Raw genomic sequence first — 25,768 nt, forward strand, 5'->3', positions numbered from 1 at the left:
AGACATAATAAAATTTATTCATCGTGCACTACTACCATTTTCGGCTGCTGTTGCGGAAGAACTTAATCAAGACTTAGAAAAAAAACCTATAATCCTTAGTGGAGATTTTAACGTAAATTTTTCATCGGAGTCATCGGCCGTTTTGGTTGATTTTTTAAAGACCAAATTTGATTTAGCGATAAATAATAATAATAAATAATAAATAATAATCCAAATGAACCAACGACAAAACATGGGACAACAATAGATGCGGTTTTTTCGAGATACTTAAATAGAATACAGACAAAAATATTTATTTCACATTTTAGCTATCACAAGCCGCTGATAACATTTGTTGATAATTCAAGTAATAATAAAGAATAAATAAGATGATAATTCTAAAAAATAAAAAGGAAAAATAAAACTTACATTTGTTGTAAACATAATATTCTTAGAAATAAATTCATTTAAATTTTAATTAAAAATGTGTAATTGTTTTAATTCTTAAAAACCGAATAATTAATCCAATAAATTTATTTTGTTTGAGAATAAATGAAATGCTATAATATATATTTATATATATTGATCTGTTTATTTATTTAAAGCGGCTTAAAAAAGTTTCACTTCTATTGTGACCTTATGTCTGTGAGGCTCACTCATTTTTTTTTTTATACACCAGTTTGTTTATTTAGTGATATTTTTAATTAAATTCTCGTAAAAATCACAAAAAACTTGAAATTTATATAAATAATTTTAATTTTTTATTATATATTATTTCATTCATTATTTTTATTATATTTTATTTAATTATTCTGTTTATATAAGTCAACAAATTTTATTTTAAACTACACATATAATTAAATTATAATTTTTTGCCCTCCGGGCGGAAAGTGACAACTTTCGTCCTGCTGCGCTAAACTAAGTTGCCGCTTTCCGCCTTCGTCGGACAAAAAAATAGTATACACTCCACGGGAAGTAAATAAGAAAGCCTCAGATCACATGTTTGTTGACCTCGGCTTCGCCTCGGCCAACAATTACATGTGATCTGAGACATTTCTTACTTTACTTCCCTAGGTGTGTAATATACTATTTATTGCCGCGTATATAATCGTGTTGACATTAATTTCACGGGAGGAAAAATAAAACAAAAAAATACAGTAATTGAAACTGTCAGTAATTGTGAGCAGTCTGAAATGAGTAACTTTCTTCATGCAAGAAAACAGAAGAAAATCGAACTTTCGGCCTCGGAATGATGAAAATAGTGTTTTTGTTTCAAGATTTTTGTTTTTAAATCAAATTAATTTTTTATGAGTGTGATAAAAAAAAACTCAAATAAAGAAAAAAGAATAAAATAAAACTGAAATATTTTAATTTTATTCAATGGATTCATTTTGCCCCATATTTAAAGAATTTTAATATTCAATGGCCGCATCATATTAATATCAACAGTAAAATGAGTAAAAAAGAGAATCAACGTCGTTTATATTTAAACAAATGGTTGTTATTAGAGAGAGAAAGCCTTTTCTCTGGTCATTAAATCATTGTTCTATAATATATGACACGAGATGGAGCATTCATAGCATTTTGTACTCGTTGAAATCAGCTGACTTTCAAGTAATCTAATAGAAATAGACAATTGAGTTGAATCTTATCTTCAATCGCCTCTTTAAATTTTAACTACTATAAGAAACTAATAAATCATCTCCGATTGTGACTATAAACTTCATTAATATTATTAACTTTAAAAATATAAAAAATTTAAACATGAGTCTTGATGATTTTTATGCTGTCGCTCTTGACCTTGTCAAGCAATCCGGTGCGGTAAGTCTTGATGTTCATTTTTTCCAATTAAAAATCCTTTTTTACAAAAATAATGATTACAATAATAATAAATTCACTATTGCAGATTATTCGAGACAGGATTAACAGGCCAAAAGATGTAATGATTAAATCTTGTGACGTTGACCTTGTCACTGAGTCCGATCAGCAGGTAGAAAAACTTTTTATGGATGGAATCACCGCTAAATTCCCGGATCACAGGTATTCCATTTAAACATGTGCTACAACGTTGCACTTATTATTGTCAATTACTTTCAATTAAATATAAAAATAATAATGAAATATTTTATTACGTCAATCTATCAGATTTATTGGAGAAGAAACTACAAGTTCCGGTGAAAAAGTTCAATTGACAGAAGCCCCTACATGGGTAATAGATCCGATTGATGGTACTATGAACTTTGTCCATGGTCTTCCTCATACGTGCATATCAGTCGCCCTGTTAATAAATAAAATCACTGAGATCGGACTAGTTTATAATCCCATTCTCGAACAGTTTTTCACAGCTCGTAAAGGTCAAGGGGCATTCATGAATGGTAATCCTATTAAAGTTTCAGGCGAGAAAGGTACATTTACTCGTTAATCTTATTACTTTTTATTATGTATTACGCAATATTTAGATAAATCAATAACTGTTTGCAAGTTAAAATCGCCCTATCTCAGTCATTAAAAAAATATCATTAATTCTTTTTAAACATCAACTTAAAAAAAAAATTTAACATGTCAACTTTTTGACTTTTTTACGTTTGTAAAAATGACAAAAATTTTGAAAATTGACATGTAAAGAAAATTTATTCAACTTATAGAATACAATGAAATGCTAAAAATTGGTACTTATTTAAATAAATTTTATAAACGATTTTCAATGAGCATTAAAAATTTTTTAAACATTAAAAGCTTCAAATCTAATTGAAAAATTTATTTCTGACTATTTTAAGATGATTTCCACTTTTAAACTATTATCACAAATAGTAACTAATAAATGATATTTTCACAGAACTCAAAAAAGCTTTAGTTATGGTGGAATTGGGCACAAGCAGAGATCCAGAAAAAATGAAGATAGTTATGGAAAATTTAAAAATATTAACATCCAAAGTTCACGGGTAATTTAATAATATAATATATGTGTGTATATCGATGATTGATACGTACGAAACGAGGTTAATTTATTATGATTTAGAGTACGAGCATTAGGATCAGCAGCATTGAATATGTGCATGGTAGCTTTAGGTGGAGCGGATGCTAATTTTGAATTCGGGATTCACATATGGGATTTCGCAGCGGGCGATCTGATCGTTCGTGAAGCTGGTGGCTGTTGTATTGATCCATCCGGTATTGCTATTAATTAACTTTTAATAATGATTCATTTTGTAATTATGAGATCAATACTGTAATTTAAATTGTAATTTTTTAGGAGGTGAATTGGATCTTTTATCACGAAGAGTACTGTGTGCATCATCGCAAGAATTAGCCAATGAGATTTCAAGCTTATTAATTCAATACTTTCCGGAACGTGATTAAGAATTGAAGAAAAAAAAAATATGAAAATCAAAGTATTTATTAATATTGAAAACGAGTAAATTACATGTAATAAAATATTGAAAATTTTAATTTATCTATACGACCAAAAAACTTTCATATGTGTTGTTGTGATAATTAAAGCATTTATGGGATTTACAAGAGAAACAGCTAGAATTTTTATTGTTAATTTCAAACTTAATTTATTCTATTAGTTGTACTTTATTTATAATAATTCAGTAAATTAGTTCCATTGACGATAAATAAAAATATGTATAATTACACTTTCAATAATTCCATTAAATTTATACAAATTTCTTGAATCATTAAATGATTATGTCATTTTTTTCCGTAATAGGTTCTTGAATCTGAAAACTCATAATTATTATAGTTATTTCATATTTATTAATAAGTATTCAGACGTAATGTGCAAATCACGGTAAAAAAATTCATCTTGGTACATGCTTTAATAAAATGACTTCCAAATTACGTCTGATTAAAAAAAAAAAAAATTTGTTTATTTATAAAAAAAAGTCTAGATTAAAAAATTAAAAATACTGTCACCTTACCTGTTAATAACAATACTTACTAAAATTATTTGGAAATATAAACTGACTAGTTATGTGTTTTCCGAAGGACTCGTTTCTCACTTGGAATGGTATCAGAAGTTAAGTGTACGCTTGAATCTTGTTCCACCAGAGTAGAGATTCCACCAGTTGAGTTCTTAATCTTGATGTTCTGATCTTGATGAATTCTTCATTCATTTCCTCCCTTACAGGGAGGGCTACAAGTGAAAACATTACCAAACGGCCAATTAGAAAAATTATATCAAAATCACCATTTTTTTGTCTTTCAATTTTTATTCATTATTAATATTATTATTATTATTACTTTTTTTTTTATTATTTTAGAATATTATTGGATATTAGCTATCTTAATCAACTATAATTAATGAAATACTATTTTAAAAATAAAGGAAACTAAAAATTTGTTTCCTAAATAGTTTATCTTTTTGAATAGATAATATTAGTCAATCTTCTCGATTTATTATCCCCACGTTTAAACTTTTATTATACCCTTATTTATGATACGCGATATATTTCTTGTTCACTAAAAAATATTGTAAAATATCGAATATTGGGGTACGATAAATATCCCATAAGGCAGGCTCCATGAATACCTTGCAACGGGAACGGCGCTATTGGCCCTCACCAGCTCCATCAATGGTCATTGAAAAATTAATTGAAGAGTGATCTGAAACATAAGCAGTCTAGTACAATTTTGCTTTTAAGCATTTAAGTAACGTTATAGGAATTAGGTTGTTTTTCAGGAAGTTATTTTTTAACAGCTAGGATATTCTTTGAACAATACTCGTTTTGTTTTTGTACGCGATAATAACATTTTTTTATTACATCTGTACTGAAAAATTTTTAATTCTAGACATTCTTAGTAAAACAAAAGTCATATTTATTGGAATAGATAAGTTTGAAATTTCTAGAAACAGTACTGAATATCCAAACTGTATTATTAGTTGACATAATTATTTTGTTAAAAAATATTAACTTAAAAATAAAAAAACAAACTTATTGAGCTATGTACTTCCTAAACCTTTTCTGTTATCAATCTTTCAGACATTTGTCGATTTATTTAAACTACAGTCCTATTTACTATACAATTTTATTTTGAATCGTTCATACACCAATTTATTTAATTAATTTATGTTATTATTCGTATTCCTTTTTATTTTCAATAGAAATGAAAATGAAAACTAATAATCCATGATTGATGAATACGTAAAAATATTAATGATATTAATGGTCGATTGTTTATACGCGTATTCATTTCAAGTAGAGCATAAATTTAATTTCCATTTACTTATTATTTTTTCTTTTCTATTTTCGTTGATTATCTGTTATGTATGTATAAATAACCGAATTGATAGAAACAAAAAAAGTAAGATTATAAGTATTAATTAATTTACAAATAATTACTAAATATACAATTATAATTTTACTGTGATAAATTACTAAAAATTCATTTAAATTGATTGAGTTGGTACAAGTGAGATAGTATAAATATGATGAAATTATAAAAATTATCATTTTCATCAGATTTAGTTGTCTTTGAGTAAAAAAATGTATGCTCATCGATTGTCTTAAATAACTTAAAAAAGTACAACTCACTCTTATACTTTCTACATCAATTTTTTTCCAATACTAACTCTTAGTAATTCACTATAAAATACAACTGATGAAAAATTATGTTGCATAATTATTTTTATGAAAAATTGAACGTTTGATTGAAGCTTTTTTGCTATTTCTGACAATTTGAGATCCAGAAAATATTATTGTAGTGTTTATAGTTCTCAATATTTTACCAGGTTATATTGGGTATACCCCACTTTTGATTATAAGTCTGATCCCAATAATATTTTCTCACCTCAGATTTTGCAAAAAAAGTAATGATGCTTTTCAAAATAAAACGTTCAAAATGTACAAAATTTACGTTACATCTCAGTAAGACAGACTTGATGTTTATAAGGTCCCCGAAAATTGGGGTTACCTAATTTTTTTCTTGTATAAACGGATGAGACAGTGCATCCTTCACTTTCATTCTTTTGGTGTGATCCAATGTTATTATGCGTTCTAGCAAGTCTTTTAGTTGGTTGACCGGGCTGACCCTACTTTTTTGCTCAGCAGATAACGAAGTTCCACCAAGCTCTGCCCCAAGATCTCGCGTTGGAGGAATGGTTGACATAACGACAACTTTTTCCTGAAATTTAACAAAAAGCATTATGATAATTTTTTATTTAAATTTCTTTTAAATTCAACAGATTAAACTAGGACTTTTTTTAGTACTAACAGCTAATTCTAAATAAAAAGTAGTTAAATGATAAAAAAAAAAGGCCATTCGGCAGCCGAAATGGAAGTAGATTTTTCAAATAAAGAAAATTGATTTTTAATAAAATAATATAATAACACTATTAATGTATAACTTAATTTATGAATTAAAAACAAAATTCAATAATAAATTTAAAACTATTTAGAACAAATTTTGGAAAAAAAATTAACTTTTGAAGAAAAAGTTTCTCAAAGAATTGCAAAGATTATAAAATTTGAATTATAAATGACCAAATTTTAAATAACTGCTTAGGAACAACAATTTGCAAATCAATCAGATGTTTGAAACCGGATAAAATTTTAATTGAAGAAAACAATATATAGAACTAATTTGTGACATATTTACTGACGAATTACCTGAAAACATTACACAAAAGACTAATCATTATCGTAATTATTTAATTTACATCATGATTAAGCTATGATGCAGACAATAATTCTAAAACGGCTGCAACAGTAAAACTGTTTCATTAAACGAATTCTAAAAGGAGTAATATTGAGGCTATTACCACTTCTGAGTAGTGGAAATTGAAGCTTATTAAAAAAGCTTTACGATGCATTTTACCGAATTTTGGTATCTTGTCTCGATCAGTAATTATATCAAGTTGAAGTAGTAAAAACATCAATTTTTACAATTTTCAAAATTTCAAAATCCTGTCATTTCCAAATTACTCGCCCGATTAAGCTCATCTTCGAACTTTATCTTGGTCTTGATCGATAGATAAAGCATGTTGAGTTTGAGAAGAATCGGTTATAAATTGAAAACGCTATCGTGCCGCGTTATATCGTATAAATATATATATATATATATATATATATATATATATATATATAACTATATATATATATATGCTAGCTATATATATATATATATATATATATATATATATACTATATACTGCTATATATATATGTATATATATATATTTATTTATTTTTTTTATTATTTTATTTATTTACTTCCCAAAAAGATAGATATACAAAAATCGTACATATAAATCCTAAAGAGGAAACACAATGTTCCCTGTGCATAGGTTCGGGAAGAGTTAATAGGCATATATGGTTAATTTATCATATGTGCCTATTTAACAAAATATACTTAGTATTGAAAAATTTGTACATTATTTATAATAGAAAAATATAAAGCGAAAACATAGAATAGCACCAGAAACGTGCAAGTTTTGTAAAAGTTATAATTATTATTCTTCATACGATTAAATACTATTATTACGACTAGCGCAAGTGACATATCTTTTATTCGGTTGCTAGTTGTTTCTGACTGGACGTCAACCATATTTTAATATTATTTTTAGTTTTTTTAGTAAATGTATGTGCATTCTTTATTTCATTCGGTAGCTTATTAAAATATTTAATTGCAGTATACAGTGAACTGCTTTGAAATTTAGTCTTCGTTATTTTAGGTCCTTGGATTATTTTGTACCTAGATCTACCTTCATAATTATTATATTTATATAAGCACGTACTAAAGAATTTAGTCAAACTACAAAGTACATATTGCTGTTTAATATTTAATATATATTTGTACTCTACTCTAATTTTTTTTAGAAGTCTTTGGAATAGAATCACTATAACAAGAGAAAGTTAAATACACAGTTTTCCCCTTATTTAGTGTTAATTGGTTATTTTTTAGCTAACTGTGGACAATTTTCAAGACTTCGTTCATATCTCTTTGCACTACGTCCCAATTATCTCCCGCACACCGTATAGCAGTATCATCAGCATATGATAGAAGGTAGTTTTGGTCTACAGCTCGAAAAATGTCATTAATATATAATAAAAACAATAGGGGGCCGAGTATTGTTCCTTGTGGGACACCGATTCTTACATTTTCATGTTTACTGTAAACTCCCTTATATTTTACTGTCTGTACTCTATTTTCTAAATAATCTTTCATCAATTTATTAGCAACACCCCTTACGCCGTATCTTTCTAGTTTGTTCAGCAATATGTCATGATTTACAGTATCAAATGCCTTAGCTAAATCAAGAAAGGTAACAATTGTTCGTTTATCATAGTTTAAGTTGTCATATATATTTTGAATAAGATCAGCATGAGCATCACTTGTGCTCTTGTTTTTTAAGAAACCAAATTGTCTCTCATTAATTGTATTACATTCTGTTATAAAATCAGTCAAACGAAAATGTATGAGTTTCTCTAGTACTTAGGCTAAATTTGATATCAATGAAATCGGTCGATAGTTACTGGGCTCATAGTAGTCACCATTTTTGTAAATGGGTACAATAACTGCTGTTTTTAGGGCACTGGGCCAAATACCTTCAGTTAAGCATAAATTAAAAATATGCTCTAAAAGTTTGCTAATACAATGTGCTGAGATTTTTAATACTTTACTATTTATTTCGTCCAGACCACCCGCTTTATCTTTTAGATTTTTAATCGTTTTAAATATTTCATTGGCATCTGTAGGTCTGAAGAAAATTGATTTACAATTGTTTTCTACTAAATCAGATGTCCTGCTCTTATTAGTTTTATCAACATTAATCTTTTTAGCTAAATTAAGCCCTATGTTGCTGAAAAAATGAACAAAAACATCAGCAATATCTTTGGCAACAGTTACTTCTTTATCATTATATATTAATTTTTTAATGTCATTGTCTGCTTTGTTTTTCCTCCCTAATTTATTATTTATGTATTGCCATAGTTTCCTACTGTCACTCTACTGTTCTTGTTGACGTGTTCAGCATCATAGTTTTTTTTCGCTCTTAAAATTACTTTATTTAAAATTTTACAATAGTTTTTATAATTGTCTTTAAGTTTAGAGTTATTTTTATCAAGCTTCCATAAATTATGTAAAGTTTCTTTAGTGTTACAAGATTTCACAATGCCCTTAGTTATCCAGTTTTTCCTATGTAAACTAAGTTTGCCTTTATTTCTAGATATATTTGGTTTTCTTTTCAGTGTAGCTTCTTTAATTAAATATTTTATTTCCTTAATTAATATATATATATATAAATACATACATATATAAACTTTTGAACTATATACATTTTCTGACTCAGCTCGACAAACTGAGTCAGAAAACGACTAAATTTTTTCAAAGTTGCGCCATGAGGACGGCTGCAATAGTTAGATTTTTATAAAATCTACTAAAAAACTGTTTCATTAAACGAATTCTAAAAGGAATAATATTGAGGCTATTACCACTTCTGAGTAATGAAAATTGAAGCTTATTAAAAGAGCTTTACGATGCATTTTACCGAATTTTGATATCTTGTCTCGATCAGTAATTATATCAAGTTGAAGTAGTAAAAACATCAATTTTTACGATTTTCAAAATTTCAAAATCCTGTCATTACCAAATTACTCGCCCGATTAAGCTCATCTTCGAACTTAACCTTTTTCTTGATCGATAGATAAAGCATGTTGAGTTTGAGAAGAATCGGTTATAAATTGAAAACGCTATCGTGCTGACAAGCCGCGTTATATCGTATAAATATATATATATACAGAGTGTCCCAGAAGTAACGGACGCCATTGTAGCATCTGATAAACAAAATAATTCTGAGACGAAAAGTCCTTAGCTATTTTTCAATCAGACGCATAGATAATTAATTATTCATTAAAATAACGTCTTTTTATACGTTAGAGAGAGAGAGAGCACTAGTGTCCAGTCAAGTGCGTTCAAAACGAAGACGCTTGCACGTGTGAATGTGTAAGTAAATATGAGTGACTACGTTAGCTATAGAAGCTAGTTAGTCATACAGTTAGTTGTGTCTTTGTTTGGCACGTACTTTACTGGACGCTGGAGCTCTTTCTCTAACAAATAAAGAGACGTTATTTTTAATTAATAATTAATTATCTATGAGGTTAATTAAAAAATGGCTAAGGACTTTTCGTCTCAAAATTATTTTCTTCATCAGATGCTACAATGGCGTCCGATACTCTCTATGCTATATATATATATATATATATACAAGTGTCCCCAAAGGTCGCGGACGCCATTGTGGGGATCTGATGAAAAAAATAATTCTAAGACGAAAAGTCCTTAGCCATTTTTCAATTAACCGCATAGATAATTATCTATTATTAATTAAAAATAACGTCTCTTTATTTGTTAGAGAGAGAGCGCCAGTGTCCAGTAAAGTATGTGCCAAACAAAGACAACTAACTGTATGACTAACTGGTTTCTATAGCTAACGTGTCACACATATTACTTACACATTCACACGTGCAAGCATCTTCGTTGGAACGCACTTGACTTGACACTAGCGCTCACTCGTCCCCAACATAAGACGTTATTTTTAATAATATTATTATCTATCGTCTGATAAATGGCTGGGACTCACCTATATTGTTTATCATATGCTTTACAATGGCGTCCGTCTGGGACACCCCTATATATATATAAACTTTTGAACTATATACATTTTCTGACTCAGCTCGACAAACTGAGTCAGAAAACGACTAAATTTTTTCAAAGTTGCGCCATGAGGACGGCTGCAAGTTAGATTTTTATAAAATCTACTAAAAATGAATTGACGGATGAAATACTAACCTTCCCGTAAAACAATAACAGAAATTAACAATTTGGGGTGTAAATATGGTGATAAATATTATACACACCATAGAGGAAAGTAGGATACCTTAATCTGCGTATTTGCAACCCTCGCTGTCAACTTGGAAGACAATTTTACACGAGAAATATCCTCCATTTCTCTCAAAGTGTATAATACGCTTTGAGATTGAAACAGATAAATAATTACCCAACAGTATCATTATTTATTAAATTATTGCTACAAGATTGATATGTTATAGTTTTAAAAATTATACGTAGCCAAACCTAATTCAATTCTTAACATAAAACGCCAATTGTCCAGGTGTAAATCCAAATAACATTATTATTATAAAACCAAAAAATGATGGAAATTTTTTTTTTTCGATAATTCTTTAAAAACTAGTTCAAACTCAATAATAGAAAATGATTTAGAAACAATAAATAAATTTCTTACCCTTTCAGTGACTTTGTCAACTTCATGATATAGAAAATTGCAATTAGCATCAAAGTGTTGGTCTTTGAATGCCCCTTTTCTTATTAATTTGTTAGGCATTTTGCCCTTGAGATCCATGAAAAATTTTAACATTTGATTATTTGTTTTGCCAGAAAACATAATTTTGCCAGTATACAATTCATATATCGTACATCCAACTGACCACATGTCAATAGCACAATCATATTTTATTCCAAGAACTAAAACATAAAACTCGTTAGAAATTAATCAACATAAATTAGCAAAAGTTTCCTATTTATCAACAATATATATTAGTTAATAAAAAGCAAATAATTTCAATCATATTTCAATAAATTATGAAAAATAAAAACTTACTTATTTCCGGGGCACGATAAAATCTTGAAACAAGATATGGTGTATTTTCGTTTTCATGTGCATAACATGCCGATCCAAAATCACATAATTTTAATACAATTTTATTTTCACTGACTAGAATATTGTCTGGTTTTATATCACCATGTAAAATATTTGATTTACTTAATAGTTTTAAGGCAAGAAACAATTGTCGTGAGTACGAACGCACTGCTTTAACATGCAGACCTACATCTTTGCCATATTTTTTCAAAACCTATAAAAATAAAAAAAAAACATTTATTAAACCCTGGCTCAAAAATATTTAATTTTAATTAAATCACTAACCTCTCTTAAATTCATTGAAAGAGGCTCGAAAACCATGCACAAGTGATTTTTATGAAAGAAGTGTCGATATAATCTCAGACAGTGAAAACGATCTTCTGAATCCTCATCATTTAGCTTCCGGAGAATTTCAAGTTCCTTAAGACCTGTCCTATGCCTGTGATATTAACATATATAATATTAATTAGAAACATGTACAGATAAAATAAAAGTAAATAGAAAATGAATTTTCAATAAAAAAAACTCACATTATTTCATTGTTTCTTATAATTTTGACAGCAACATCCATACCTCCTCGTGTGGTATCTCTAGCTCTAACAACGTTACTGAAAACTCCTTGACCGGTATATCCATAGACGGTGTATCGGCTATCAAGAGTCTCACCAATTCGCACACTAATGATAATGAAAATATATATTGTATATTAATAATTGGTCTATTGAAATTTTAATAAATTATAAATCTGCTCATTTTTATCAAGTTTGCGATAAGCGAAATATCTTATTGGAAATAAAGAAAGACAATTTTATGATTAAGATTAAATTTGTATACTTTCAAAAATTAAATACTCCAAAATTGTTGCAGTAAAATCTAAATCATAGCTATAGTATGAATACTTATTTAAATTATCATAGAAAAATTAATTTTCATTGTTAGATAATTAATCTTTCATATTTTTATTTAACATATATAATATTTGAACCTGTATTAGAAAATAAAATGAATAGCAGTAAATATTAATTACCGGTAATATCCTTCAGCATCATCCCAATTATCAGTTAAGCTTGGATTTTCGTGACCACCCACTCGATTGCCTTCAACAGTTGGACTCTATAAAAAATATTCATTAACTGTAGATTAACATAAAAATTTCTATAAAAAAAAACTCTGCACTACTAGTTCATGAAAACATGGAAAAGTTGCGAGCCATTATGGTAGGATTAAACTATTGAGAATGGAAGCCAGAAAAATTTGTGGCAAAAACCTCTTGCTAAAGATCCAACAACTAATCGAAGGAAAATTCGAGGTCAACCTTGGTGTGCTGCGATAGACATACTGAGAGGTCTACCAATTGAAGAACTCTGCACTTACTTCCAAAAAATTATAGATCAAAGCAAATTTGGCAAGGCAGTAAGTGAACCAAAAGGAGGGGAAGAGGAAACTTTAGAATAAAGTGGAATGACATTAAAGTGATATAGGAAGTAAAATAAATATGCTATATATTGATTCATGTTAGCAATAAGAGTAACTAATGTAAGTTTGACTTGAATTGAGGAAGGGAAAATACCAAAGTTTTTATGTAAAAACTGTATTTCAGAAATAAATTATTACTATATAAAAAAAAAATACTCACATTAAAATCTCCCACATTGTCAACATCAGCAAACATATCCCATTCACTAGTTTTTTTAACATTAATCTTATCATCATTTTTTTCATTTGTCTTAACTTCTTCTTGATTTTCCGATTTTTTCTTTGTTGGTGGTTCATCAAATCTTGATTTTCTTTTCTTAGCCAACAGTTGTAACTTGTTTTGATCCGGTAACGGCGGAGTATGACTTTCCGAATTCGAATCGCTGTTATTTATTGCTTCTACATGCTTTGAAGACGAACTCGATTGTTCGGTACTAACGGGGTTATCATTTACAATAACATCTGTAGACATATTTGAATCCTCAGTTGGCCCACCTAATCGTTTAAGTAACTCTTCTCTTTGTTTTCTCCGCCTTTCAATAATAGTTTCTTCATCTTCCTCCTCTTCAATATCAATATCTTTAAGATCATCTTCACTAGAGCTATCAGATCTCTCAACCTTCAAGCCTTCAGAAAGCGAATCTTTGTATTTATCACCTCGTTCGCGCTTACCATTTTTTTCTCGATCTCTGTCATTTCGTCCATGTCTGTCTCGATCTCTACGATTTCGAGACAATGATCTTGATCGCCGATACCTATCATTTCGGTCTCTATCATTCCTATATCGCGCGGGACTTCGTGATCTTCTAGATCGTTCGCAAGTTTTATCATGATTCCGCGAGTCTCGACTACTTGCTGTATCTCGATTAGATGTATAACGATCTCTATTATTATGTTTATCCCAGTTGTCTCCTTTGTCTCGACTACTATGACCATCTTTACTTACTACTGGCTCTCGACTCCGTGCATCTCTATCTCTACCTGAATGACAATTTCGATTTTCTGCTGGCTTTAAATTTTTAGAATTTCCTTTCATATCTCGATTACTAGAATCATTTCGTGATTTAGACGAACGATAATCTTCACGTTTCCGTTCATCTTCTTTAATGTCGTGATCACGCTTTCGTAATTCATCTCGTTTCCCGACCTCTTTACGACGATCTTCATCTATACGTTTCCTTACATCGTCTTTTCGAGTTACCTCTTTTTTTTCTATTACTTTTCGCAATTTATCAGATTTCTTTGATTCGTCATTATGTTTAGTTGTCTCATCACGCCTTCTATCTCCTTCTTTCCGTTTTTCACCTACATCCTGCTTAGATTTTTTAACACGAGTTATATCTGTTACAATTCGGTCTGTTGATTTAATATTTTTCTTACGTTCTCTACTCCCAGATCTACTTCGGTGGCGTTTTTGTTTAGCAATAATATCATCACCACTATCATCCTCTACAAGGATAACGTCAGGGGTTTTTTTTGTTATTTCTTCACGATTAAACCTTTTTTCATCTTTTTCTGATTCATCAGAAAGATATTGCACTAAACATGCTTGAAGTCGTTCCTAAAATTTTAAATTGGTTATTGTTCTGTTTTTTTATTAAATTTAAAATAATAAACTACTAATACCGTCTATATAGCAATACGTTTTGATACTGAGATCCATATATACATCGAAATCGCGAAAAAGAAATCTTAAACTACTACTGACACCGCTTTTAAATAAAATTCAACGATTAAATAATAAAGTAAATCATGCAAAGAGCTGATAATTTGTCTTGAATTTTTATATGTACGTGATCGTGTTTACGTTATTTTAATCAAGTCATATTACTATTAACTATATTGGCAGAAACTTTTTTTATATAAGTAATAAAAAAAAAAACTAATTAATACGGAAAACTTGACATACTTTTTGTTTCATTAGCTCCTCTAGATCGACATCATCTTCGATAATGGTGCAGTCTACTTCATCTGAATCTAAATCAACTAGATTTTCACCTTCACTTTCAGTAGACGCAATTTCCATTACAGAGTTAACAACTTTACCATTTATACCTGATTCTTTAGTATCATTTTTTACAGGAACTTTCTCTCCTGCAATGCCATTATTTTCCACTTCTTTATCTTTTTGAAGCTTTTTGTGTTTCTTATGTTTTTTTCTGTAATTTAAATAACAAATAATAAATTTTTAAAAATATCCTTTTCTGTTTTTATAACAAAATTGATAAATAATTTAATATCTGACAATTTTTTTCTAATTATTTATAATTAATAAGCAAGTAGATTTTTCTGAGTAATATTTTTACTGTGTGTATTTTAATTGACAAACAAAAAAATTGTCAGATTTCCGTTGTAATATATATCTTAATTTTACCTGTCTTGTCGATCAACTTTTGCGTCTATTTTTTCCTTGTCTACAATTTTATCTTTTTTATGTTTGTGGTGTTTATGTTTCCTTTTTTTTTTCTTTTTCTGTTCAAACAAATCAGCATGTTCATCTATGCTATGAATATCTTGCTTTGAGTCAATATACTCTAAATCGGATGATCTAAAACAACAAAATTAGTTATCAGCACAAACGATAGATTTTTTTTCAATTATGCAATATCAATAATAAAAATAAAAAATTAAGTATAAATAGTTGAAAAATAATCTTAAAATTTTGATAATGAAAACACAGTTAGTTAACATAAACAATAACATTTAAAAACTCAAAATTAGTTTTTTTTATCTAACGTATCAACTTCATTCATATTCTACACAGATAAAATAAAATTAAAAAATTGAAACACTTACCCCATTTTGTATACGCTAAAGAACTTTAATAAAAATATGTATTTTAGTATAAACAAAAATATGTATGTTTCTACACTCAAAAACTACGATATCAACGTAATACTCAAAACCATCAATAACCCGCCATCTTGGTATACTTACAGTACACGTATAAAAAGATACTTATTTTGCTTTTATACTCATTTACGAAAGACCATCAGCCATACTGAAAAAGATCCGTTATGGAGTGAGAAAGCGTGTGGATTTAAATTTAGTTTTTCGGTCTATCATAGATGTCACCTGTGTCAAATCACGCTTAACAGAAATCTTTTTTACAGAGTGAGTAAGCTGTAGTAATAATGAATATAAAACTTACCAAAACATTAATGATTTTTCTGATTTTTCTAAAAGATAAATTATGATAAAGGAATTTTTGGAAAAAAATCCACCTGTAAAAATTGTAAAAAACTACATTATATTGAAATCAGCAGGCGTTTGACACATTTTAAACCCTTCAGTACCCACATTCTTTTTAGTGTCTCACTTGCACTGCAGCGACATCCTATAAGTTGAATGTTGTTGCGTGAGAAAAATTCTCATAGCGAGGGTACTGAAGGGTTAATTTTTTTCATTAATTAAATTATAACTAAAAAAATATTGTTAGAAAATTGCGCTTGTGTTTTTTAAATCTTCGAGCTGTGGAATTTTTATTATAATTTTTTTTCAATAATTTTTCCAATAAGAAAAGGCGTAAAAATTTTTGGATATTTGCTAATTTTATTTTTGAAAAAACTACGAATGTAAATTCTTGACTACAACTTTTGAGTACTAATTTATTTGTTAATTTAAAAAAAAAAAAATAAAAAATTTATCAGATGTCTGTTGATTTAAGTGTCAGAAAAATTTTTTAATTTGCGGAGTAATAATGTATGAATAATCCGAACAAAAACAGTTTCACTGTAAAAAAATCACGCCAAGTCCACGTTCATAAGACTATTAAGAAAAAAAATTTTTATTTCTTTACAAAAAGATATAAAATAAAAAATTAAAAATCCAAGTAACCGATATGGTTGTTTATGATTTTCGGAAATTAAAAAAAATTTTGTTACAAATTTAAGAATTAAAAGAAACAATTTTGGAACGTATTTAGTGTGCGTGGTTACGAAATATTTTACTTTTTATGAAATTCCTAAAATCTATCTACTAGGACTTTTAAAAAAAATTGAAGTACACAATGACGCACACCAAGTACGTTCCAAAATTGTTTCTTTTAATTTTTAAATTTACAACAAAATTTTTTTTAATTTCCGAAAATCATATAAAGTAAAAGCCCCAATACATGATCATGTACCAGTATATGATCACTCCATGTATTTGTATACCTACATTTGCGAATATAGATATACAAATACATGGAGTGATCATATACTGGTACATGATCATATACTGGGGCTTTTACCTTACAACCATATCGGTCTGTTGATTATTTGAGAAATTAAATACTGATTGCTTATCTTTAAAACTTTTTGTTAAGTAAGTTGAAAACTTTTAAAATTGTAAGAATTATTCATTTTTAATCGATCATTTATGATGATTGTTATTATGCTTATTTTAAAATTCAATATATACTATATTATTTTATTTTAAAATTTATTTTTTAAAGCTTATGAATATTAAGAATCAATAAAATTTAATAATTTTTTAAATATTAATATACTGAAAAACTTTCTGAATAATAAAAATTTTAGTATAATTATTTTTTCTCTCAGAACAATTTTAAAAAAACAGTTAAATATAACCGATATTGTAGGTAGATAAGAATTTTAAACAATTACATCTCAATCATACTCTCAAATTAAAGGATCTAGTGAAGAAGAAGCAGGTTTAAAAAAATCCTAAGAACAAACAAACTTTATGCGATTAAGTATTGTACTGAATCATTAAATAATTGATTAAATACCTAAATTTACTTAAAAACCTTCAAATTTTTGAATTGCCGATATCGTAAATTTCAAACTATTAGAACCATAGCGTGTTTTTTACTAGCAGAACTCTTTGCCCACTTTCAATGTAAGAAAATGCTTAAGGAGTTAATGATAATAACGATATAGCGCAGTTACCGATAAGATTATTTAGTTGAATATACATGTGTCTTTTACTTTACTAAAAAGAAATTAGAAGAAAATATAATAATAACCACTTAAGTAAATGTACTCAATGAGCCCGAATGTTTCAGCAATCAAAAGTTTCTTATAATTTTTACCGTAATTAATTATGATCCCTCTGATGTACTTATTATATTTATAAAAACATTATAATAGATAAAGGTGTTTTACATTCTGCAAATTTATGAAACAAAAAAAAATACCAATAGTTATCTTATTGTTACTATTTTGTTGATTAATACAGAAAAATTAAATTTTTCAGTAAATTAAACACCTCAATAAAATATTTTTGAAAAAATTTCTTTTTTAGTGTGATTAATATTTCGGAGACGAAGAAAAAGTAATCTTCCCAAGCGGCACAGAAAATTTCTTGGTAATGTTTTATTGAATTCAAGTTGACAATCGTTAATTTTTGACTTCTTGCTGAACATAATCTTTCAAAAATTAAAATTTTTTTTAGCAACGCTCGGGTTAATTTATTCATTAGTAAAAACATTAATCATAAAACAAAAAGTATATGTGATAAATTTTTAAGTTATTTTTGTTAAAAAGTAAATTAAATAAAAAATTTGCTTATATAAAATTTTTAAAAACTCTAGTAACAGTGCAGATTTAGGATAAAGTTTTTTTATAACAATTTATTTTCTAAAAACTGCAAAAAATTAGTTTTCTGCTAATTTCACTCTTATAATCAATTGTTTTGATTATTATTATTTTAAGAGTGAGACGGAAACAATAATTTATCAGCAAGCATGTGTCGCCGCCAACAGAGTTGACGAAGTACCACCGAGTCAGTGTCAGACGATAGCAAGATGGCCGTAAAGTGGTGACGGGTAGTGGAATGTCTGGCTGTAAAATTAGTGATTTTCCGAAATTGCGGATGGCCTAGCGATGGCCGAATTTAACATCGACATCGGCAAACTTCCCGAGGATGTGCGGGAGAAGCTTGCAGAATTAGAACTTGAACTTTCCGAAGGTAAATTATATTTTCATAATAATCTGTCGTCCCCTTGCACTGAGATATAGAAGGTAACCCTTCTGACTCACCCTATTTGAATCTCCGTAGACGTAAAGGCACTCTTGTTGATAATCGATAATTTTTTTATTCCTTTTACTTTTTTAGTGCCTCGAATAATTTCCTAAAACAGTTGTGCTGTTAATAATCCATAGCTTGTCGTAATGATAAAAATTGTAATTAATAGGATAAATGGAGCGACCAGTTGGTGAAAATAAATGTCTCTGATAGCTACGACAAATAAATTGTTCATCTGACCGCACCTCCTAGTTTAAATTCAGTTTAAATTTTATTATAATTATTATTTTTATTTTAATCATTTTCTTTATAAATTTTTTCATTCTAAAATGGTCAGGGTATTATATGAAAACCATGATTGTCATTAATGCTATTTATTATTTATCAAGAGTTAAGTAACTCAATTCCTGTTTATAATTTAATGTTTAAATCGAGTAGAATAATTCAATTAAGAAGATATTGTAGTGCTTAAATAGCACGATATTTAATGATTGTATGTATTTATATTAATTTAGTTTCATCTCATTGCTGACACTTCTCTCGAGTCTCGAGTTCTCGGTGTTATTCGGAAAACAGTCATCCTGACAATTATACTCTTTTACATTTGCGTACACATAAACTCATGACTAAGACACGATCATAACCGGTTTTTTTTTTATTTTAATTCAAATTACTATATTTGCTTATTTTACTTATATTTAAATTAAATTATATATTTTACATCCTGTATATACTTATACATAGTAAAATTATAGAATTCAAACATCTAATAATACTGAAATTAATGAGTATGAAATGTTTATGATACTGAAGTTATTAACAAGTATCTGATAATTTTTAATCATCTTTCAACAAATAAATTATGGTAAAAAATTTCGTAATTAATTAGCAGAAAATTAATTGTCTGCTAAATAAATTTTTTTTAATTTAGAAATAACTTACTTAGTAGACAGATAAAAATATAAAAAATGAAATTTCAAATTTTCAAAAACTCTTTTTCTGTAAATTAAAAACTATTTCTTACTTAACTTAAATCATTGAGTTTAAAATTACTTTGAAATTTTTAAAATATTAGCTGTCATTTTACACTCATAAATTTGACATTTGATCAATTTCAGCAATTTTTCAACAAATCAATTATGACTATAAAATTGCGAATTTATAAATTGTAAAAAAATTATGAATTAATTTTTTTTTAATAATTTATTATTACTAATTTATCTGTTGAATAAAACCAAAAAATTATCAGATCTCTTCTGATACCAGTACCATAAATTTCTGAATATTTTCATTTTTTATATAGAACTATAATGAATTTCTTTATCTTTAGTATTATACGAACGAGTGATTGAACTTTTAAAATTATTCAACAATTTCTACTTCATAACTTTAGAACACAAGTTAGTCAGGGTTAAAACGTTAATATTACTACCTACGTGTGGCATGTCCTGTCTCATCATATCGTTGTGTTATGTTATAAATATGTACCCGTGTGATGTTACCACGCGAGTATATGACTATTGCACAGGTGTAATGCACAACCACAAAACAGACCAAAAGAAAGAAACAAAGAATAGAAAAATAAAAAATTGTCGCTTTTATTTTTTCTTTTAACGTAAATAATTATATTTATGGTACTGAAAATATTGAATATCAATTTTTATAAATAAAGTTCGTGCATTCATTTTTTTATAATTTATTATTTCATTAATATTTTAATTTGTTTACATAAAACAATATTGAGAGTTTCCAAAAATTCCGCAATCTTCAATATCATTTATGGTGAAAAAAGTTTATTTTCGCAATATTACTTTTTTAAAAGAAAGGGTTGTTCCATTTTACATTTCAGGACTATAGCAAAAAATAAAATCATATTTCCTAAATATTATGCATTCCGAAATATGCAATACTAACAGCTGTAGTGCACTGCATCTATCATATTGTGGTAGCAATTGTGTAGATGCGGTGCTGCAGTAGCGCCATTTCTGCGCGAAATTTAAAAAGTCCAAGTTTAAGACCTTCATAGGCGATTTTGTTAATTAATTAATTAATAGTTATTAATATTTTCTGAAACACTTTTTTTTTCTCTTTTTGTATCTCACCACAATAATCTTTTTTTTTTTTTTGATAAAGAAAATATAAAGTTAAACTTTAGAAAAACGAAAAGGTTAGAAAATCATTATTCAAATGATTTTTTCTAAAAATAAAAAATTTAATTACTTTATATTGTTTACAAATCACTTGAAAATCATTGTACAAAGCTCTAAAACTCTCAAAATTTTATTCTTTAATAGTTTTTTATGAGGACATTTTTTAACTAAGACAGACTATGGCACGTCGTTTTACTATTTAATCAGGTAATATTTTCGCAGTTAATTCAAACATTTCCATTATGTACATAATTTTAATTGTAACATTTTTATTATGTACATAATAGTAATTCAGAATTACTATTATGTACATAATTATAATTCTAAATTACTATTATGTTCATAATTTTAATTCTGAATTATTATTATGTACATAATTTTAATTATAACATTTTTATTATGTACATAATTTTAAAGGAGTCAGAATTCGTCCGATGAGGCATGGGGCACGAGTCTATGCATACACTACACCCGTGCAGATATTTCATACGCACGGGGAATAAGTACGAGCACGGATACAGTGTATGATAGATCCGTGTCCCGTGCCTAATCGGACGAATTCTCACACTCTAATTTTAATTATAACATTTTTATTATATACATAATTTTAATTCAGAATTTTTATTATGTATATACTTTTAATTCCGAATTTCTATTATGTACATAATTTTAATTATAACATTTTTATTATGTACATAATTTTAATTCTGAATTACTATTATGTACATGATTTTAATTTTGAAGTATTATTATGTACATAGTTTGAATTCTGAATTACTATTAAGTACATAATTTTAATTCTGAATTGTTGATGTACCTGAAGTTCCGAACGTTTTTTTATGAACGAAAATAAAAAAAAAAAATTTTTTACTCCTGAAACTGAAAATGGTTTTTCAGTTTCAAAAAGAGACAGTGAGCCCTATAAATGATATATTGGCTCCATCAAAACACAAAAACTACCCCAAACACTTATGACATTAAAAAGAAATTCAGAAAAAATCCTTCCGAGGGTCCTTTGAAGCTGGCGATTTTTCGTACGACTCCTACAACACCCCCACACTATATACAAAATCATCAAGCCGTTAGCTGCCCCGGAACTACCCCTTCAGCCACCCCAAACACTTATAGCATAAAAAAAAAATTTGTAAGAAATCCTTCCGAGGGCCCTTTGAAGCTGGCGATTTTTTGTAAGACTCCTACAATACTCTCACACAATATAAAAAATCACTAAGCCGTTAGCTACCCCGGAACTACCCCTCCAGCCACCCCAAAGTTTTCCACTTAAAAAAAAAAAAATTCAGAAAAAATCCTTCCGAGGTCCCTTTGAAGCTGGCGATTTTTGTAAGACTCCTACATCACCCTCACACAATATAAAAAATCACCAGGCCGTTAGCTACCCCGGAACTACCCCTCCAGCCACACCAAAGTTTTTCACTTAAAAAAAAAAATTCAGAAAAAATCCTTCCGAGGTCCCTTTGAAGCTGGCGATTTTTTGTAGGACTCTTAAAACACCCTTACATAATATAAAAAATCATCAAGCCGCTAACTCCCCCAGAACTACCCCTCCAGCCACTTCAAAGACTTATAAAATTAAAAAAAAATTCGAAAAAAATCGTTACAAGGGCCCTTTGAAGCTGGTGATTTTTTTCTAGGACTCCTACAACACCCCCACACAATATTTTTTTTTTCTTTAACTTTTCATTTATTAAGAAGAAATTTATGAAACGGCTGTGTCAGGAAACGCCTCTCAATAATAAATGCATGTAACGGCAAATTTAAACAAATATTTTTATTGGATATTCTAAAAATTAAAAATACACATAATTATAGGTCACAAATTGGCTATTAATTTATTATTATTTTTGGAACAAATACAACAAAGTAGCAAACAATCTACAGTACAATGTGTACTTGAGCTAACCAGTAGTTAGTATGCTTATATGCAAAAACTAATACAAAATTTGTTTCATACTGAAATAAAATTTATATCGTAATAATACAACATTTAGATTACTGTCATTCTAAATCAAGCTATACCACTTTTAAAGAGGTAAAATACGTACCGTCAATTTAGAAAGTTTATTTTTCGGTAAGTTCTTATGATTTGTACAAAACATAAACACGATTGATTTGTTTCATAACTGTATAAACAAATTTAGTCACATTAGGCGTGAATATTTGTTAAGATTTGTTAAGATAGTCCCAAATCGTTAAGTTTTTTGTTGTATTGTATATTTTTTTTTTTTTTTTTTAATACAAAGAAAACGATTTCACAAAATTTTAAAACGATCAGCGAGAAGGACATTTCATAAATAATAATTTTATTTAGTGGAATGATCCGTATACTTTTTATAATAAGTTTTCATGCTTGAGCATATTTTTACATTATTTTTAAATTTTAATTTTCATACGAAAAAAAAAACCAAATTGCGGGGAAAAGAAAAACAACTTCTCAATGGTAGAGCAATTTCAATGCTTTGTATCGTGAGCAGTGCAAAAGACAATATTTTCATTTGTTACGTCCCCGACGAGAAATTTAAGTTCGGCGGTGGTTCGTTTCGAATTAGGCATGCCGAATTCCAAGTTCGCGCCGAACCAGGAAGCCAAAGTTGGCCCACGTCCCGGAAGTAACGCAGTCGCGAGTTTGGGCCTAACTTGGCTTCCGACTTAGGCGGTGGTTTGGAAACCACATTTGCTAGTGACTATCCAAGCCTCATTCGGTCCGAATTGGGCTAACTAACTAGGCTGCAATTCAGAAACTAAATTCGCACGGAAGAATCCAAATTGACTCCTTTTTTTGTTTTTAGCTATTTTTATTATAAAGCAAAAATTAATAATAATGAATGCTTATTTTTTTTTTTTAATTTACTTTTTAAATTTTAAATATAAATATCGACTTAAGGACAAAATTTTTTAAATATTAAGTAAATAAAAAAAATTTTTTTTTTTTTTATTTAGTATTATTTTTTTTATATTTTCGGTCATTTTTTTCGCTTTTTAGGATTTTTCTTACTATGAAGAAGTTTTTTTTGATTGGTCGATTTTATGGGTCAAGGGGGAAGGAGATGATGGAGTTAGATACATTAGTCACACACAACACTTAAATTTACCTCACATTCGCCTTAAGAATAATTATAATTAATAATTATTAATTATTAAAAATTTTACATGTCGATCGCGAGACTCGAACACTGTACCCGACGCACGAGAGCCCTATACCATACCGCGACGCTACGCCGATGATGAGCGACCTCTTGCCTCAAGATACTTATAAGCCCGACACTTCGGCAAACATTCGGTTACCGCTGCAACGGTCGAGTTAGGAATTCCGATATTATACCTAAGTGAGGACTTGCCATAGACTTACCTAGTTAAGTTTCATTTTGATAGACCAAGCTTCAGAATACCTTTAGTTACTGTTCGGTAAGCTTTTGGTTACCGTTATCTCGTATCAATTTGGCAATTCATGGCGTACCGAACTTAGGCATTGCCACAGTTTTGTCTAAATGAGCCCGAGCTCGGAGAATCAAACTTCGGTAATCCTTTGGTTACCGTTATTTCATACCAGTTTGGCAATCCATGACATATCGAACTTAGGCATTGCCACAGGTTTGCCTAAATGGGTCCGAGCTTGGTGAATCGAACTTTGGTAAGCCTCTTTGGTTGCCGTTATTTCATAACAGTTTGGCAATCCATGACATACCGAACTTAGGCATTTCCACAGTTTTGCCTAAAGAAGCTCGATCGTGGTATGCCAAGTTTCGGTAAACCTTTGGTTACCGTTATTTCATAACAGTTTGGCAACCCATGAAATGCCGAACTTAGGCATTGTCATAAGTTTTCCGAAGTGAGCCCGAACTTGGTGAACCAGACTTCGGTAAGCCTTTGGTTACTGTTATTTCATAACAGTTTGGCAATCCATGGTATACCGAACTTAGGCATTTCCACAGGTTTGCCTAAGTAAGCCCGAGCTTGGTGAACTAAACTTCGGTAAGCCTTTGGTTACCGTTATTTCGTACTAATTAGGCAATCCATTATATGCCGAACTTAGGCAGTGCCAAACTATTACGAGATTACATCGAATGTGGAATTCTTTTGGCATACCAATGTTCGGCTTGCCTAATTTAAAACAAATAAGATCTGAATTGGGCTAGCCTAAGTTCGGAAAGCCAACTTCGCCCCGAACTGATTTTTCGGCATGCCTCACTAAAATTCTAGTCGGGTCGATATCTCTTAAATAACCAGGGTAAAAAAAAAATCGTAATTTTAATTAAAAATTTAAGTAAAAATTCTCACACTTCAACTTATTTATTTTCTTCTACAAATGTAAAATTTCCATTCCATTTGACTTACTTTTGACTTTTTTTTGGCTTAGTTAAGATCGATTCAAGACAAAAAAAAAATCGAAATCAAGTCAGTGTCACTAATAGATTTTGTAAGTATCAGAGTTGGCTTGATTTGAGACAAAAATAGCCAAAATTAAGTTATCATCACTTGCATTTCTTTCATAGTTAGCTTTTTTTAAGACAAA

At 28.7% G+C, this 25,768-nt stretch overlaps 3 protein-coding genes and 1 long non-coding RNA gene across 11 annotated transcripts in view; 3 read left to right on the plus strand and 1 right to left on the minus strand.

Annotated features, from left to right (window-relative positions):
• Positions 1-541: 541 nt before the first annotated feature.
• LOC123266474 lies at positions 542-1,119 on the plus strand. Its single transcript, XR_006509783.1, has 2 exons — positions 542-693; positions 1,054-1,119. It is a non-coding gene; the product is annotated as an uncharacterized LOC123266474 (long non-coding RNA).
• A 246-nt stretch (positions 1,120-1,365) lies between these two features.
• On the plus strand, positions 1,366-3,504 carry LOC123266473 (inositol monophosphatase 1-like). The gene is made up of 6 exons (XM_044730713.1): positions 1,366-1,800; positions 1,886-2,019; positions 2,125-2,384; positions 2,816-2,921; positions 2,999-3,150; positions 3,233-3,504. The coding sequence occupies exons 1-6, from the start codon at positions 1,744-1,746 to the stop codon at positions 3,337-3,339; spliced, it is 816 nt and encodes a 271-aa protein (XP_044586648.1). The 5' UTR covers positions 1,366-1,743; the 3' UTR covers positions 3,340-3,504.
• Positions 3,505-3,730: 226 nt separating this feature from the next.
• Positions 3,731-16,121, minus strand: LOC123266472 (serine/threonine-protein kinase PRP4 homolog). 3 transcript variants are annotated; one of them, XR_006509782.1, is made up of 12 exons: positions 15,911-16,121; positions 15,489-15,662; positions 15,024-15,273; positions 13,275-14,675; positions 12,666-12,751; positions 12,169-12,315; positions 11,924-12,077; positions 11,600-11,852; positions 11,225-11,463; positions 5,899-6,108; positions 4,517-4,590; positions 3,731-4,120 (listed from the first exon to the last, which is right to left on the minus strand). XR_006509782.1 is itself a non-coding variant. In XM_044730712.1 (11 exons), exons 1-10 carry the CDS (start codon positions 15,913-15,915, stop codon positions 5,899-5,901), a joined length of 2,919 nt encoding a protein of 972 aa, XP_044586647.1. In that variant the 5' UTR covers positions 15,916-16,121; the 3' UTR covers positions 4,263-4,590. The 3 variants fall into 3 exon arrangements, 2 of the variants coding, with proteins under 2 accessions (XP_044586647.1, XP_044586646.1); XM_044730712.1 differs by lacking the exon at positions 3,731-4,120 and having other exon boundaries at positions 4,263-4,590; XM_044730711.1 differs by lacking the exons at positions 3,731-4,120; positions 4,517-4,590 and having other exon boundaries at positions 5,522-6,108.
• A 2,714-nt stretch (positions 16,122-18,835) lies between these two features.
• Positions 18,836-25,768, plus strand: part of LOC123268144 (disco-interacting protein 2) — a 40,781-nt gene continuing 33,848 nt past the window's right edge. For 5 of the 6 annotated variants that reach the window (XM_044733021.1, XM_044733023.1, XM_044733027.1 and 2 more), the window contains exon 1: positions 18,836-19,030. In XM_044733021.1, coding sequence (XP_044588956.1) covers positions 18,946-19,030 — 85 coding nt within the window. In that variant the 5' untranslated portion in view covers positions 18,836-18,945. The remainder of the gene's footprint in view (positions 19,031-25,768) is intronic. The other variant, XM_044733026.1, reaches the window with a different exon arrangement.

Source organism: Cotesia glomerata, linkage group LG6, assembly GCF_020080835.1.
Source record: "Cotesia glomerata isolate CgM1 linkage group LG6, MPM_Cglom_v2.3, whole genome shotgun sequence".
Classification (NCBI taxonomy): Eukaryota; Metazoa; Arthropoda; class Insecta; order Hymenoptera; family Braconidae; genus Cotesia; species Cotesia glomerata.